At 42.6% G+C, this 16,486-nt stretch overlaps 1 protein-coding gene across 7 annotated transcripts in view; it reads right to left on the bottom strand.

Annotated features, from left to right (window-relative positions):
* The window catches only part of adgrg2a (adhesion G protein-coupled receptor G2a), a 37,431-nt gene extending 33,018 nt beyond the window's left edge, over positions 1–4,413 (bottom strand). For 5 of the 7 annotated variants that reach the window (XM_088920475.1, XM_088920479.1, XM_088920476.1 and 2 more), the window contains exons 1-2: positions 4,010–4,074; positions 2,876–2,976 (exon numbers count right to left, since the gene is read on the bottom strand). In XM_088920475.1, the coding sequence (XP_088776601.1) occupies positions 2,876–2,976; positions 4,010–4,038 (130 nt within the window). In that variant the 5' untranslated portion in view covers positions 4,039–4,074. Of the gene's footprint in view, positions 1–2,875; positions 2,977–4,009; positions 4,075–4,113 lie in introns of those variants that run through there. The other 2 variants (XM_088920477.1, XM_088920481.1) reach the window with 1 other exon arrangement.
* Positions 4,414–16,486: the final 12,073 nt, after the last annotated feature.

Raw genomic sequence — 16,486 nt, 5'->3', positions numbered from 1 at the left:
CTGTACCTCTTCCTGGGTTTGCTATGTTAGCAGCTATAACTCTGACCCAGCCATCTTTAACCGATCATACTATTCCATCATCTGAGCCCCCATGTGTCTCCCATATAACATGCTATACGGTGTGTTATATGTATTTTCTCTTTCTTTATCACTGTGTATCGTGCCCTTGGGTTTGGCAAGGGGCTTTATAAATATAATAATATAGATGCACTTGGAGGGTGTGCCTTAAAAGAGTCCAGTTGTTCAGCCTATCCCTAATTGCTGTGCAGGAGTGGCAGGATTCAGATGAGCTGTTCTGTTGGCGTTGCTCTCTATTGTCAGAGGAGACTGCAGCTCTGTCTCAAAGGCGAGGCTGACTGGTTTTGCGAGGAATGAGCCAGGGAGCCACGGCAAGGGTGACGATGTGGTGGAGGGAGGGATGCGCCGGCGGGTGCTCTGGGGACGAGATATTACGTCCACAGGAGCAGACGTGGGAGAGGTTGGGGTCTGGCCTCCTCCCTGAATTTCTTTCAAAAGTCCTTTTAACTCACTGGAACACCTGTCTGCAACTTACTTGGATAAAATGCAAAAGGGGGATAAGTATCAGATATGCACATCTCATTACTTAATGGTACAGTGAGTAATGATGTTTTAGGCATAGGGTGCTGATAACTGTCAATGTAAAGGTTTTTGTAAAAGTTTTCAGTTACTCAGATTGCACAGTCTGTCTAGGTCCTATTATTTCACAACCTGGCTATGTCACTGCCAAACCCTTCTCCTTCTGCACCGACACACCTGTCACACTCTCCCTCGTGCTTCCTGCGTGTCACCCGGCCACGCCTCCCTCTGAATAAGCCAACATGAATCCGAAACTGGACTGTCAACCTTCTGACAGTGTAAACAATACCTACAAGGCAATCTCATGGTGGATGATATCATCATTGACTTATTTATAGACCGCTCTGAATAGACACCTAGCTGTTGTTTGAAATCGTTTCATTTCTGTGGTATTTGAAGAATGCTGTTCAAATTGCATGTTAAATACGGATATTGGCCTTTACCGATAATATATTTTTAAGGAATCTCTAACTTTTGTCTGCCTTAAAAATCTGAAGTAAGGTCCACTGTTAAAATGTTACAGTACAGTCAGTATACTGTAAGTCAATTAAGTACTGCATGATTTTCCTGTATTTGTAACTTCCTTTTTGTCATTATGCCATTGAATGCCACTAGATGTCACCCACAACCTACCTAAAAAGAAAATTTGGTTCTGGATCTGAAAAAACTGGACCCTCTCAAATCAATAACAACTGTTTTGGGGGTTTTTTTGCAACCAAAATGATTAATACATTGTTCAATAAATCAGGAAATCAAAATTCTGCTTGATCAATGGGCCCAGTAACTGGATACTCCAGCACTGTAAGACAGGGGCTCCCAAGCCTGGTCACAGAGACCTGAATACCTGCAAATTGAATTCAGGGTTCAATTAGACACACAGCTGGGCTGCTCAGAAAACAAGCAGGTGCTGGGGTCCCCCAAGACCAGTGTTAGGGACCCCTTCTGTAAGGGTTTTTTTGCCTCCTCAAAAGGAAATCTGAAAACCTTAAGAACATTTCATTCTAACACACTGCAACTGTTCCAAGTGTGACTGAACGCAATAGATATCCTGGATTCTGAAAATGTTTAGCGTTTGCTAAATGCATCAGGAAGATGGTGTAGACTGGACTGCTACTGCTGCCAGAATGAGAGTCTGCAACCACCCCCAGCACCCACCAAATAAAACATCACAAATACAGCAAACAAATGGTGTGTAATACTGCTACCACATATATATTTTTGCACATATTTTGTTGTTTTACAGTGACTATTAGCATATTTTGGACACACCTAACTCTATTTATTTGATTTTGTATGGCTGTACTTATTTTAATTTTTAGTCTGTTCTGATGTCTGTTTTTGCTTGTCTTGGGCTGGGCTGCTGTATCACCTCATGTTCCCTTCGAGATCAATACAAAATCAGTTAAAAGTACTTCATCCAGTACATCAAAAGGCTTGACTCTACAAGAAATGTACACACTACATGGCTAGTTGCTTAGCACGGTATCAATAATATTACTGGAATGACAATTACGTCAGTAAATGCTAAGAGCTTGTAGCCAGTCTTGTTTGAAATGAAGAAAAAAGCCCTGCCCTTTCCACCAACATGGCCTCGCTGCACTGTACAGTGTATAGGCGGGGTGAAGTTTAATGCCCTCTTTTTGGTCAGCAAGTGCTTTTGAAGTTTTTCTCGTTGTGTTTTGCACAGAGACAGGGAGCAGACGATGGCCTCAGTATAGAAGGGCATCTAAATGTTGGTCATGGAGATCTGTCACCTGTGCGCTCTGAGTACAATAACAATCTGCCAACAACACAGGACCTTACACCTCTGAACCACAAACACCACAACAGCTCAAGCCTGTGTTCTGCACAAGCGGAAATGGCCATACCCAGCCTTGCATGCGTTTGGTTAAAAGTGCCCACAAATAATTTCCTTAAGGAGAAGCAGAGTTCTTTACCTGTAGCAGACAGCTCTCCACTACAGATGAATGGCTTTCACGTGAAAAATCCCACACAATACACCACAATTACAGCTGTACCATTCTAAATTAAAACAAAATATTCCATTGACTTAGTATGCCAAAGTACAAACTACAGTGAGGATGTCAATTCAAACTACCATCTGGACGTTTACATGTGCAGAAATCTCCCCTGTAGGCCCTAATCTAGAAAGAATAAGAACTTCAATTAATTAATGAGTTGTTCTTCCATACAACTTGATCATTTTTATTCCAAAGCTACATCTTCAGCTGCGTCACTGTGGAATGAGCACCTGGTTCATTCGCTGTTGTGGTCTTACCTTCAGGAGCGTTGCAGAGAAGAAGCAGGATAAAGAGGGGACAACCAAGAGCCTTTTTGTCAGATAGGTGCCAGAGAAGCATCTTTCTGCCAGACATCATTCTGTAAAACAGACAACAGTCTGGTGGTTCCAGGGCTTGCTTGCAGTCATGATCAGGGGATTGTGGAACCGCGCAGCCCTGACGTAGACTACTATTACTGAAAAAATACACTAATCTCCTCCTAGACCCACCAATTTTGTAAACAAAGGCCAATTTATTTCTGAATGTATTGAGACCCTGAGGGAATCAATAAATTCAAGAATCTTTATTTTCCGCCATAATAATATGGACAAGATAGGAATCAGAGTTTTAAATTTTTGAATGACTTTCATGCTGATTCCATATTAAACGGCTGTGGAAATTAATGACTAGCAGGGATTGAAATAAACATCTTGTGAAGTAAGCACAATGCAAAATAAGGTATGTTTAACATATGTGCTGTTATTTGGTCAGATAATGGTTTTAAGAAAGTAATGTTGTTGGTGTAAATATAAATATCAAATTATTTGGAATATCAAATTCCAGCAGATCGTCGCGCCTAATCTCGGGTCGTTCGACTGCGGCGCTTCTCCTCTGCAGGTGATTGTAGCCTTGAAAGAAATCTTTAAATAAGTACTTATTCTGTGACTACACCAGCCCTGTTCGGGCGTCCCTGCATCTGCTATTAAAGACGGATTTTAAAGTATTGTTTTTGACTTATAAGGCTCTTAAACGTTTAAGCTTTGTCGTATTCACTCGTCTTGCCTGTAAATTGCAGTCTATAGATACTGGTTCTCTGAATTTCCAGCTGAAGACCGTTCTAAGGATCCTAGCTTTTTTTTTTCTCAGAAGTGATGTTTTGGGATTCATATTCTTGCTCAACAGTTGTGTGTATATTGTAACGCAACGGGGGCTACAATATATATATAAAAAACGCGATTTAGTTACAAAGATAATTTACATATTTTCCACCTGTTTGTAGATATTACTTGCAGATTACACAAACGCAGCTGTTCGAGTTTTATTGTAGTATTTTTAAAATAGAACAATACGAGGAAGCGAATTTATTAATGAATAAAATGAAGTAATGACTGCTTAAAGTAGTGTTCACTTACATGTGTCGCGTATCGGCATAGTCATACATCTGTAAAGCTTTGGAATGGTAGAACTTCCTCGCAGAAAGTTCCTTCTCCACTGAACTTTAATTGAAAGCGCTCACCTTACAGCTCCAGGCGTGGCTACAGGTGGTGTTGAAAACCATCATACAAAAGGGAAGTTATGGGCTGGGACGTGTTCCCCATTTCACAGCGAAAAAAAATTAAAGATCCAGAAACTAAATGCGACGAGCTCAGCAATGCCTCTTCTTCTTTCTTTTTACTCTCTGCATAAGAAACTTTAAAAAAGGACGCACCGGCCACAAAGATGACACACGCAGTCCCGATCTCGTCTTGCTCACTGCTGGTTGTCCTGGGCAGGTCAAGGTGAAAAGGCAGCCACTGCGAATGGCGCTCCGGGCACTGTCGCACCTCAGCGGCTCAGTTTGAGTACAGGCGACACGCCTTTCAGACGTTAGCCCGGAGATGAAAAGACCAGATTTACGTTTAAATAATATACACCCCCCCACACACACACTCATGCTACTCTTGGTTGGTGGTCTGCGATTTTGACTATTCCTCCCACTCATTTTGACACAGTACAGTATGTGATCCGTGGGTTACATGTAAAATGCACGCGTACGTTAAAAGACCTTCATGTATTCAGAATTCAGAATTGCTGCGCTAGTTGTGTTTTACTGAATGATAATTAGCAAGCGCTGAAACTTTTTTCCCCCCTAATAACTGCACGAATTATACGCAACGGGCTGGGAAAGCTAATTTGGAGCCTGGAGTCCAGGATTCGGAGATTGTCCAAAATCTGTAATAAGAATGTTCCTCTAAGAGCATATTTATGTCCATGTGTTTTTTTAATTACGTATGAAAATGTACTAGAAAGACGCAAAAAAAAGAAGCGCGTGCTTCTTTCGCAGTGCTTCGGGGACTGCAGTCCCTTCTGATAAGGCTAATGAAACCTATGTCCTTGACTCCTGCTGATCAGATCCTGGTTTGAAGAAAAACAAATGCTGCCCCCCTTCCTTGCCCGTGTCTTATCCCGAGAAAAGCCCCCTGACACCCAACAACGTTTCTTCAGAAGAGTCAGCTGTCTGGGTATGCGAGAGACTGGCTTGATCTAGGTGACCGGATCTGCATCGCCGCTTAGAGACGGGCAGTGAAGCGAAAGTCCATCGAGCGATAGGCACTCGGATGTAAAAATCCATACATTTCTAATGGCTGTGCTTTTTTCTCTGTTTCTTTTTTTCCAATTTCGCCCAACACTTAACAGAACCCTTCTACCAGAGTTGCTCTTTACCGTTTTCAATTATAGAACAGTATTATAGAACAGTTTTAAGTCTTCTTGTTGTAGTTTGAAAGCTGTCCCCTGAAAGCCAGAATTGACGTGTATTACCCTCAGCACGACGCATTCTGTGACCTACTGTTCATTTCTATACCGCAGATCTTCAATCGAGGGTTCTCTGCGGTTTGGCTAATGTCGTTTAAAGAACAATTAGTTCCGTGTTATAGAGAAAAGTGAGCCAGCGTTTTAATTCCTGTGTTCAGAGACTTATCCTTTCACTTGGTGTTCCAAACATGATTTCCACCAGGCCCTTAGTGTCAGTGAAGTATTTTAAAGACCTTCCCAAACCAGTTGTATCTCTTTTCTATTCTCAGAGAGACAGGGTGACTTACTAGAAAACCATTCTGTCAAAGCCTGGTCTATTGTTCTATCAAAAACAGGTGTGACTGATGTCGCTTGTAATAGATGTTTGCATTTTCCCAAATCTGATAGATAGTCATAGCTCGTTGCACTGTTTTCTTTTGTTGTTTTGTTTATGTTTCCTTCATAACTCTTCTGTTCTGACCATGATGTGTCTTTCAAATTGCATGATGGGAAGGCAAGAGGAATTTCACCTCACCTTGTTGCTTAAAAAAACCTCCTGATTTCAATCGCTGAAACGTTCCACATGAGTGGGGGAAAAAACAACAAACCCAAATCGCTTCATAGTGTCGTGGAGTCATTGGATTCCAAATAATTATACTTGCCATTCGGGGACAGTAAAGACTAGTGATGGATGTCTTAATGGACTCTTTTGAAGGAAAAATAAGATACAAAAATATCCTATTTCGAGGATCAACGGTTTTCTACATGATTGATACATAAAATCTATTCAAAACTCCATCAAAATCAGCAGAAGAAAATAGCTAGTTAGAGTTAACACATGTAAACACCTATTGATTGGTCTTTCTAACAATGCTCATAACAGTATTTAAATAGCTTAATGTTGAGGTTAATTCTTTTAGTGTGTAGGTTCATTCTAATAATTTTTAGTTTAATAAATAGGTCAATTCTGTGTGAGGAAGAAACACAAACGGAACAGTCTTCACGCCAGCTCTCATACTGGTGTTATTGCTTTCTTGCTCAGCGAAGCATGAGAAAATAAGGCACAATCTCCGAGATGTACAGTATTTGTCAGGCCTTCTGACCACCAATCGTATCAGATCTTATACAGTCAAGGAATGACAGACGTCCCAGGGAATGAGGATACGTGCCCTTGTGTGCATTGTTCTTTAAATGGTGTTTCTCCCGGGACATTTCTGGAACTACATAATGAACCTTGACTGAAAGAAGCCATTTGAAGACATGTTTTCCAAAAGCCATTGTTCAATGGGCCTCACTGATTCATTAAATATTTAACTTTGCTCTCAAACATTGCCCTTTTAAGATGCATTCAAAAATATATTATGAGCAAACAATTATACTCTTTTACCTATTAATTGACCTCCTACTCTCAGTCATAAAAAAAAACTACTTGCTGGTATTTTCTGGCATTTTTCATATGATAGATGCTAAATTTTTAGCAAACTTTAAGTGGTATGTAATGTTGTATTCCATGCTTTCAACGCTATATGTGAAAATACAGGAAATAAATTAACTAACCTGCATTTATTACAAAAATCAACAAACCTCTGTCCTCACACCTCTCCCCTCAGGCCATAGATCACAGGTCTTAATTCCAGGTTCAAATTTGAACACTGAATCCAGAGAATGGCATTGTCTGAACTCATTTGGACTAAATAATTTTCTACGATACCTTTCTTATCTATCTACTACAGTAATTCAAACATCTTTCCTTAAATATTATCGGTATTCTGACCATAACATGACATTCACAGAAACATTAAAAACTCTGCCTTGCACTTTTCCGACATTTTCGTTGGTGCTCTCCCAAGAAGACCTGAAATGCAGAGGATCTTTAAGCACTGACAGCCCAAAATTGAACTGTCCTGTCTCCAGTAGCTTACTTGCATTGGCCACACAACAATCGTAGGTAGAGTTAAGTTAAGTGACAGATTAATCTGGTGTTGCAGTACATTTAATACATGGTCCACCAAGGTATGCCAATGACATTGGAAGAGTAAGAAATGTGAATGAATGTTTAATTGCATCTTTTAAGCAGCTTAACCTCCTACAGCTGTGATGGGTAATCTTCTAGACCCTCTGTTCGGTGAGCCGGTTAACAGCAGCAGAAGCTCTTTCACAGCGATATTGAAAGGCACCGTTAGAACTGAGCTGTCTGGGTTTTCAAAAAGCTACTCCAGCTGGATCCCGGCTTAGCAGCACTAATGTAACAGGTACGGCTGCTCTAAAAAGACCCAGAACACCTGCAGACACACCACCCCTCCGGGACCAGGAGCAGACAGCCGTGAGCTACAGTCAAGGATGTTGATGTATTTCAGCTTTTCAGCTTTGAATGATACTCTCCACTTATCAGTACTATACAATGAAGTTGATCACTCACATTTAGCAGTTTATAATTCAAAGAGACCAGCTTTTATGATAAATGGAAGTTATTAACTGAAATCCAGGAGGGACAACAAAGCCGAGACGATCTCACACAGCTGCACCTCATCACCATCACCACCAGACCAGCTACAGAAACTGAACTCAGACGCCTCCCTTTGCATTCGTCTCCAGTATCCCTCCCTGCCCTGTCTCCACTTTGCAGCTGCCCTTTTATCCACTGAGTCTGACTGGGGTTCGTCCTGTGGCCTGGAGGCTCCCCATTAACCACGAGGGTGAAACCAAACTTCTCACCAAGTATGCCAAGCCTTCAGAAGCATTCAGTCCTTGGATGATGTTGTCCTTAGGGAAATATTAATAACACTTAATTACATTTATACAGCATATAACTTAACATGTTGGAATGGACCTCCTTTTTCCTTACTCTGGTGCAGCCCCTTCCTGGGCGACACACTGTAGCCACTGTGCAGCAGCAGGTCAGGCAGAGAAGTGATCACCTGCTTCACATGTTTGGTTAATGGATGGTTGTGCAAGCCTCGAGAGGAATATATCCTGGATACTTGGGCTAATACCACTACTCTTGTGAACAGTAGCATGGGAACTCAAGGAGTCAAGACTTCGGTTCATTGTCTCATCCAAAGGACCTCCTTGCCCACGGGGAAGAGCGCCACCTACTGGGCCACCACCACACTCACAACCTGCAGCCTGGTTTTCTCCCGTTCCGGCCCTAACTAGGCCCGGCATCACATAGGGCATGAGATCTGATGAGGTCGAGCTAGAAAGTGCCAATGCTTCTGTCAATCAGTAGGTATGCAGTTTGTTTACTTTCTCGTAAAACCACTGGGATTTACCAAGCTGTAGTGAAATTTATTTTTGCACCCATAATAATAATAAAGAAAGAGGAATGCAGGTGAGAAAGGAGGATAAGCAGTGGGAGGATTTCCTGGCAGTCCCAAATGACCTCAGGCCTCTGTAGTGTGAGCTGTTATCAGCACCCTGACAGTGCTGTCCTGTATATAGGAGATACAGTAGCTCTCAAAATGAATACCTCCCTTTTCAGCGTCTCTCACGTAAACAGCCCTTAAAACCATTCAACCTGCACACAAAAGGATGTGACAGCACCTTTTATTGTCAGTGTTGAGACTGTATTTCACTGAGACAAGGTGGTGGGCACTAACAAGTGAAAAACAAATCCTCTTTCAAAGGAGGTGCGATCAAGATTTTAATTCGGAACAGCACTGCAGTTGTATTTTTTTTATCAAGAGGACACAGATTTAATAAAGGCAAAAATAAAACATCTGTTAAGAAGAAAAAAAGGCAGAAACAAGTTGGAGGCTGAATCTGGTTTTAAAAGGTTTTACTGCAGTATGAAATGTTCATCCTCCTGATGAGTCCTGAGTCTGCCAAATGTGCTACAGCAGTGTCTAATTAGCCCAGCTTTGTTGGAGATAATAGCCACTGTGGGCATACTGTAAAGACAGCAATAAGCAATCTGCTGGAGACTTCAGAAGGGTGTTAGTCCTGTGAATATTCCCAGGAAAGAGATCAGTAGGCCAGCGGGCAATGTGATGCAATTAACATGTTAAATGGATTGAAACGAACATTGTTGTGAGAGACTATGTTGAAGCTCTCTTGGGTATTTGTTGAAGAAGGAGATATTTTTTTTAAAAAAAAGAAGGCAAACACCCACACACAAGTTCTTAAAAGACAGAGATAGAAAAGGGTTTGAAGATTACCCTGTGTGTTTGGAAAGTTTTTCATACATCATTTAGCTGTGAATTTACATGGACACATACACAAGGAGTCTTCAACTCCACAAGGAGATGTCTTCCAAAAGCAGTGTCACAGAGTAGAACAATGTCAGCAAGGAATTTGATTTTGCTTATCTCCAAAACATAACAGTCATCTCTATTAATAACAAAAAGTGAACGTCAAATCTAAGGAAATTATGAAATTTCCTTAGGACAAATGCAGGCCTTTTATCCTAAGCTAGCAATGTTAGCCAACAGAGTACTAGGCTTTCCTAAAACTGAAGCATGTAACTGTATTTTGAAGCAATGTGGAGGAATGGTTAGAGTACTGGATTTGTAGCTGGAAGGTTGTAGGTTCAATCCCTAGATAGTGGAGACAGTTGTCATACCCCTGATTATACTTCTCATGCCCCATATCACAAAAGTACTTCAGTATCTGTCCAAATAGTTCTAGTTCAATTAACAAAAAAAAACAGTTTCCTTGTTTTTGCTTCAATAACCTAGTTACAGACATTTCTTCATTTCCTGGGGTGCTGTCTGTGTGGAGTTTGCATGTTCTCCCAGTGTTCACATGGGTTTTCTCCAGGTTCTACAGTTTCCTCCCAATGTCCAAAGACATACTGGTAGTTTAATTGGCATTTAGAAGAATTGGTCCTAGAATGAGTTTGTGCATGGCTGTTTGTGTATGCCCTGTGATGGACTGGTGTGCTGTCCAGGAAGTACACTGCTGTGAGCCCATTGCTTGTCAGGATAGGCGCCTGTTCCCCTACAGACCAGAACTGGATTAATCAATTAGAAGATTGAAGTTTTATGATAATTATTTTCCTTCATATGGTACAAAGGCCTGAAAAAAGCTAATCCAAGTCGCTGGATATTCTGGGTTGTTGCTGCTCAGATGCAGGAAGTTCTGTCTCCTTGGAGTGCCTGTGTTCTTGGTAACAATGCCCTTTGCATTGTTCAGATTTTTTAAAATCAGCACAACATAACCACAAAAAACAGAACAGCTTCGTGTTCACACCCTGTTGCCATGAGCATAAGAAACTGGGCAGATCATCCTGAGAAGGTTTCATTCACTCTGCTATGCTACATCAGTTCATTGCAATATTTATTTAGCCTAATCCCTTGTTTTTCCAGATCAGATGTTACTAATTTATTGTACAATTGTTACATCATGAATCACTCTTCAGATTTCTTTTACCCACAATTATGCAAAGAAGTGTCCTGCGGGGAATATGTATACAGTGTTTACACTGCTCTACCAAAATAGCAGTCTGGTAGCTCTGTGTGGCTTCCTGTTGCCATCCACCAACTACTACTTGTAAGCCCCTGTGGTTGTCTGAATTGACACATGAGCTCGGTCTGCTGTTGCCCACAGCGATCATTAAGTTTCATCGCAGTGGTTTCCAGGTTTGGCCCCAATAACCACGCCTAATGTGAGCTCATTTACATCAGCCTTTTTCTCCGTAGTGCAGTGCGTGGTGTCTGCAACTCATTTCTGATCCTCAGGAATCAGTGGTGCGGTGATCGGCTCTCCTGCCCGACTGCGCCAAGGTCCCGGGTTCGATTCCGACTTGTCTCGTGTGCAGGCTCTCTCTGGGTGTTTTCTACAGCTTGACCCTTGTTAGCTAAGAGTGACTGGGTATTTCAGTCTCCTTGCTTGCATGGTTGTGCTGGAGCCATGCTCCCTCTGCCCTGCCTTATGTCATACAATTCCAAGACTTCCAGCTTGCTGGGACCCTCACCACCAACAACGGGTGGGTAGAATCATATGTCACTCCACTGGTCTCAGTCTCCTCTTTGGACAGGATCAACGCTCCTATCGAGCATTTTTCTCTCTAAAGGTTCGCGTTCGGGTAAGATTATTACCTACCCAGAGTTGTTATTCTTTTGCTGATGTTTTATAGCAGCACTGATTTTTTTTCCCTCTTTAAGACAAATTCAGCAGGCTGAATCCATACATACTGTATGGATTAAGATAAATAGCTAGCTTCACACTGCGACGGAGTGGCGTGCCGTCCAGGATGTTCCCTGCCATGTGCCCGTTGCTTGCTGGGATAGGCTCAGGCTCCCCCATGACCCTGAACTGGATTAAACAGTTAGAAAATGGATGGATTGATGGAACTTGCTTAATAGCTTGTATTGCCACTCTCTTGCTTTTAGATTTCTTAATGTTTCCAGTCTGCAGACAGAGGATTGGTAGTGTTATATTCGTGCCGTATTTCTTAGCAAAATGTTCTCCAGGTACAGTATACAAGTTTGATTCCATCCCATACTGCCTCAGTCAGATTGCTGCTGGTACTCAGGTGACCATTCAAACAGATTTAGTAATTAATTTCTAATTACCCTTCAGCTATGGTAGTAGCATGTTTTAGCTCACTCTTGCATTCATTGTTTTAGACAAATTCAGATTAAATTTGTCAAACTAAAAATAACACACCCTATTGTGTAAGGCCATATAGATCTCCTGTATACTAATTGCATTTGATGCAGAAAGGATCACAGCCACTAATGTGCATAATGCTTGATTCATGGCGAGGATGAAAAACAAACCTGGAAACCACTGGCATAAAACTTAATGATCATCTCACAGCCGAGCATGTCTGTCTGGAAGCTGGAGATAAGAACAAAGGCACTACAGCAGAGGAACAGAACTCCAGTCCAGGACAGCCAGAAGGTTTCTGGATTTCTTTTCACCTCAGCCCTTAAATACTTAATTGAGCTCATTATTTGCTTAATTGGACATGTTGAAGCCTCTCCTTGCTCTTCAGGAACAGGAGGTTTAAAGAGACCTTTGAAACCTGCTGGACAGCAGCCCTGCAGGGCTAGACTCAGGCTCCCCTGCTGAACAGTATGAGTAAGAGTAGTGGAGCTTGCTTGGTTTCAGAATACAGTTTCAGGATTGCTGATACAAGCAAACCCGTGAGATACCACCTGTTCTCTTCACCTCTATCAGATTAATCCTCTCATTATCACAGTTGTCAGTGTCATATTAAACTAGATCGGTTATATCTCAGTGGTTCTCAGTGCCTGTCCTGGGGTACTTCTGTGTCTGCTGGTTTCTGTTCTTCCTGGGCCCTTAATCCCCAGTGTTAATTACTGCCAATGATTTATCTGCTTGCTGGTTTGTTTGTTTGTTTTTTACACACTCAGGCCTTGGTTTCAAAATGCCCCAGTACAGTGGTTCTCGGTCCTATTCCTAAGCAACCCCTGGGTCTTCTCATTGCTGCTCCAGCTGAGCTCTTAATCGCAGGCTATTTAATTTTTGTTTTCTGTCTCAGGCTTCTTATTGAAAAGCTGGACGAGATTTGGAATCGGTATTTAGCTAATTGGAGCCATGGTAGCTCAAACGGCAAGGGTTCAATCCCAGGTAGGGGCAAGCGATAGAGTTGGCTCTAATTTCTTCTAGATGTCCAGACGGCTCCCAGGCCCACTCAGCCTGCTTTCCAAATGAGTACTGGGGGGGTTAGTCCTCCCGGGGGTAATAGGCTGACCGGAGTGTTATGCTGACCACATCACCTCCACCTACAGTGTTGGATGGTTGAGAAAGATGGTGGCCCTTGCCCCCATGGGCCTTTATGGCCTGAAAAGGGGACCTAACCTACCTACCATTTCACTAATTAGTGAGTTTCAGGCCCGCTCTCATTCAGGTGCGTGAGCTAAAATATAACCAATTGGATTTATTCAGAAGGAAAGACATTGACTCACTGTGGGAGATGTCTAATACAGTATCTTTATCACCTGAGTCTGGGCATCATCAGTTTATCATTATTTAGAGCTATTTAGAGCTGTTCAGGCAGAAATGAGGGAGCAAATTCTTAAGTAGGGGAGACCGCATTTTTCATTCTGTGAGCCAAAGGAGTGGGAAATAATGCTTTGGGGGTATTTTTGTAACTAAGGACTGAGTGCAGGAAATAGTCTAAAATAGCAAGCAGATCCGTTACAGCACCAGGTGATTAAGCAGCCAAACCACAACGGTCAGCCAGAACCAGGACCTAGAACCACGGCCACAACTTATCCGAGCGGGCGTTTCTACCCATCATGCATCCCACCTCCCACTTCCTGGGGAGATGAAGCCCCAGACTCCTCTGGCGCCGCCCTTCTGGAGGGAGGGGAAGTTGTGCGTTTCAATCACATGGAGGAACAAACCAGCCTTTTCATCGGAATCCGGCTCTTGCGTTATGCTCGGTTTATGGCAATTATATAACAACAAGCATGTTGTTTGAAAAAGAGGACAAAGCCGAGCTGCTCCCTGTTTGGACGCTATGAAAGATTCCACACCAGCCTGTCTGCCACCCAGGCCTCAGGCAGACGGCGGAGGTGCTGCTGTATGCAAGCTCAGATTTCTTCTTGTCCTCTGAGTGAGTTGCATACAAACCTGTTGTGTGGATGTACATCAGACGTGCTACATTAATTTCACTTCCCTGGGAAGCACAGGGAAATGGTGAGGACCAACTCGGGGCTGAAGCCATTAGACTGATCTGTAATTGCTGTACCGTTGCTTGGGAATTGCTCATTTGAATTCAGATGCTGTTTTTCTCTCACTAGCAGGGCTGCCAACCACCTGTGAATTTCTGGACATTCCCCAAAAGAAGGGTCCGATTTGAGCGCTGTGCACACACTCCCCAAAGGACAAAAATGCCAAATAAATTTTGATGAAAATAATCCGGATTTCTTTCAAAGCAGCCATTTGTTTCAGATGTTGCCTGAAGGAAAGCAATGATATGCAGCTAGAGAGGCTTTAGAGAAAATCTGCATGGAAAGAGATAAAAAAGAAACTTTGTTACAATAGAATTGTATTCTGTCCATAAATTAAAAAAAATCTCCCTCCCTACTTTTATGACAGGTACAGGTTTTGAATAACTTCAGAGTCGTTGATCAATAAGTATGCTAAATACACTGCAGTTACCGTTTGTGTATTGGCCACCCTTAGGTTTTTAAGTTGCCCTCTGTGTGTTTGGCAGAGCCGTTCTCAGTGTGTGCAGTCTATTTGGCATAGCTTGTGTTACTAAAAAAACACACTGCGTTGTGTATCACATTTTGATCAGCAATTAAAAAACTTCCAAACCAATTGCTTTTCAGGGAAAACCCCAACCTACAGTACAGAGCAAACAAATCCTTCACAATTGATGGGGAGGGAAGGAGTGGTTTCAGTTCTAGTGTCTTTCTGTTTGCCTAAAATGCTCCTTTGTGGTTTTCCTCTTCGTACGTTTTCACCCTTTTTAGGATTTGGGAATAAAGACCCGGATATCGGATCCACAGGCGATGTGATACAGCCAAGCCAGGCCAGGCGCCAGCCCAAGCTCACAAACACATTCGCTCATGTGCTGAATGAGGAGCATCTGGTTCTTGTCACTCTCTTCAGTCACCATGACTTGTAGGAGCACCTGGAAACCACTAGAGGGGGCCATACACTGTACTTTCCCCACGTCAAGCACTTCTCTGAAGAAGATGAGAAACGTGAGGAGGTCATTCAGCCCATCTAGCGAGTTTGGTAGTTAGTATCTTACGGATCCAGATTGCTCATCCTGCTATAACTTGAAAGCAGTGAGGAAATGACTTCAACTATATGGCTGGCCATCTTGTTATAGACTGCCTCAGGCTCTTGCACAAAGAAACGCCTTTACAAGTTTTAATTGCATTTACACAGAATTTCCACTTGTACAGACTCTGAAGAGCCGCACCGGGCTGGCTTTCTCAGGGCCTTTGAGGATTTTAATACTTGAATCACACGCTGCTTTGAAAATTGTCTTAATATTTTTCTCAGTGCTCTACCAGCGAAAAACGCATTGGAAGCAACATTCACAGCAGCTATAAACAAACGATTCACTAGAGGTTTAGGCCTTCTTAATATATTTTAACAATTCAGATCACTGTTACAGAAACTCAGTCTTTCCATCAAAAACCAATTTCCCATTATGTAGTTTTAAACGCATAGCTTCTCTGATGAAAACAATATTTTTACGGTTGATCAAGATAACTGTGGTTCACCCACCTCTAGTACAAGGCAGAATTCTAATGCTTACTGATCTTCCAAGAATAGAAAAGATGAAGCAGTAAAAAAAAATCCTCTTTGATCGGTACTTGCTTGGCGGAAGATGTGACAGCACCAGCTGGGGTCAGAGGTCAGCCATGCCCATACCCAGCCCTACTTTTACTCATTTTTTAACAGGGGGGTGAGAGATAAAGGGGTACGGGGTTACAGGTTCTTGAGGATATTGACTTGGGAGTCAATATCCTCACCAACCTGGGAGCCAGAGCAGAGGGAGGGGCAGAGGCTGAGCGCACCAGCCACCTGCCTCCCTCTGCTGGGAGGAGCAGGCTGACATCCTGCTGGACGCCCCAGGACAGAGACGGGGACAGGAGCCGGGTGACTGAATCCAGAAAAGCGTCATGTCTGAGAGACGCAGAGAAACCATTTCTGCAAGCTGCATCTGCAATTTAGGAAGGCGTGGAAACGGGGCCTTTCAAGTTTGTAAAAACGTAACAGAAAACAAGTCCACATGTAATTGTTTTTCATACACATCCCAGCCGTCCAACCAAATAGCAATGCACCTTGCATGATTCCAGAAGTGAGGATTTTAAATCATTTGGCAAAGAACTATAGCTGGCTCTGAGTACTGTGTTTTCCAGCACCCTGTATTTTAGTCTGGGCAGTAAATCCCTGGCGACTGTCAGATTGCAACTTTGCTTCTTCTATCGAATTGGGGAGGGGAAAACTTCTTTTCCGAAGATGAATTTCCCATTTCCTGTTTGTACTGTGCACAGCACACTACCTCCTCCTATGAAATCTCCTTGCGCACGTGACTTAAGCTTGTATTCAATTATCTCTCCAAGCTGCACTGTAGAAAACAGAAGTGCAGATGGCTTGAATTTTAAATAAACCTGCTCTGGACTTCCTTTTTAATCCTGTCTAGTTGGGGTTGAATAACTTGTGTGTTCAGGAGA

The sequence above is a fragment of the Atractosteus spatula genome, chromosome 7 (assembly GCF_055471065.1).
Source record: "Atractosteus spatula isolate fAtrSpa1 chromosome 7, fAtrSpa1.hap1, whole genome shotgun sequence".
NCBI classification, from domain to species: Eukaryota; Metazoa; Chordata; class Actinopteri; order Semionotiformes; family Lepisosteidae; genus Atractosteus; species Atractosteus spatula.
This window is presented reverse-complemented; position numbering and strand designations above follow the sequence as displayed.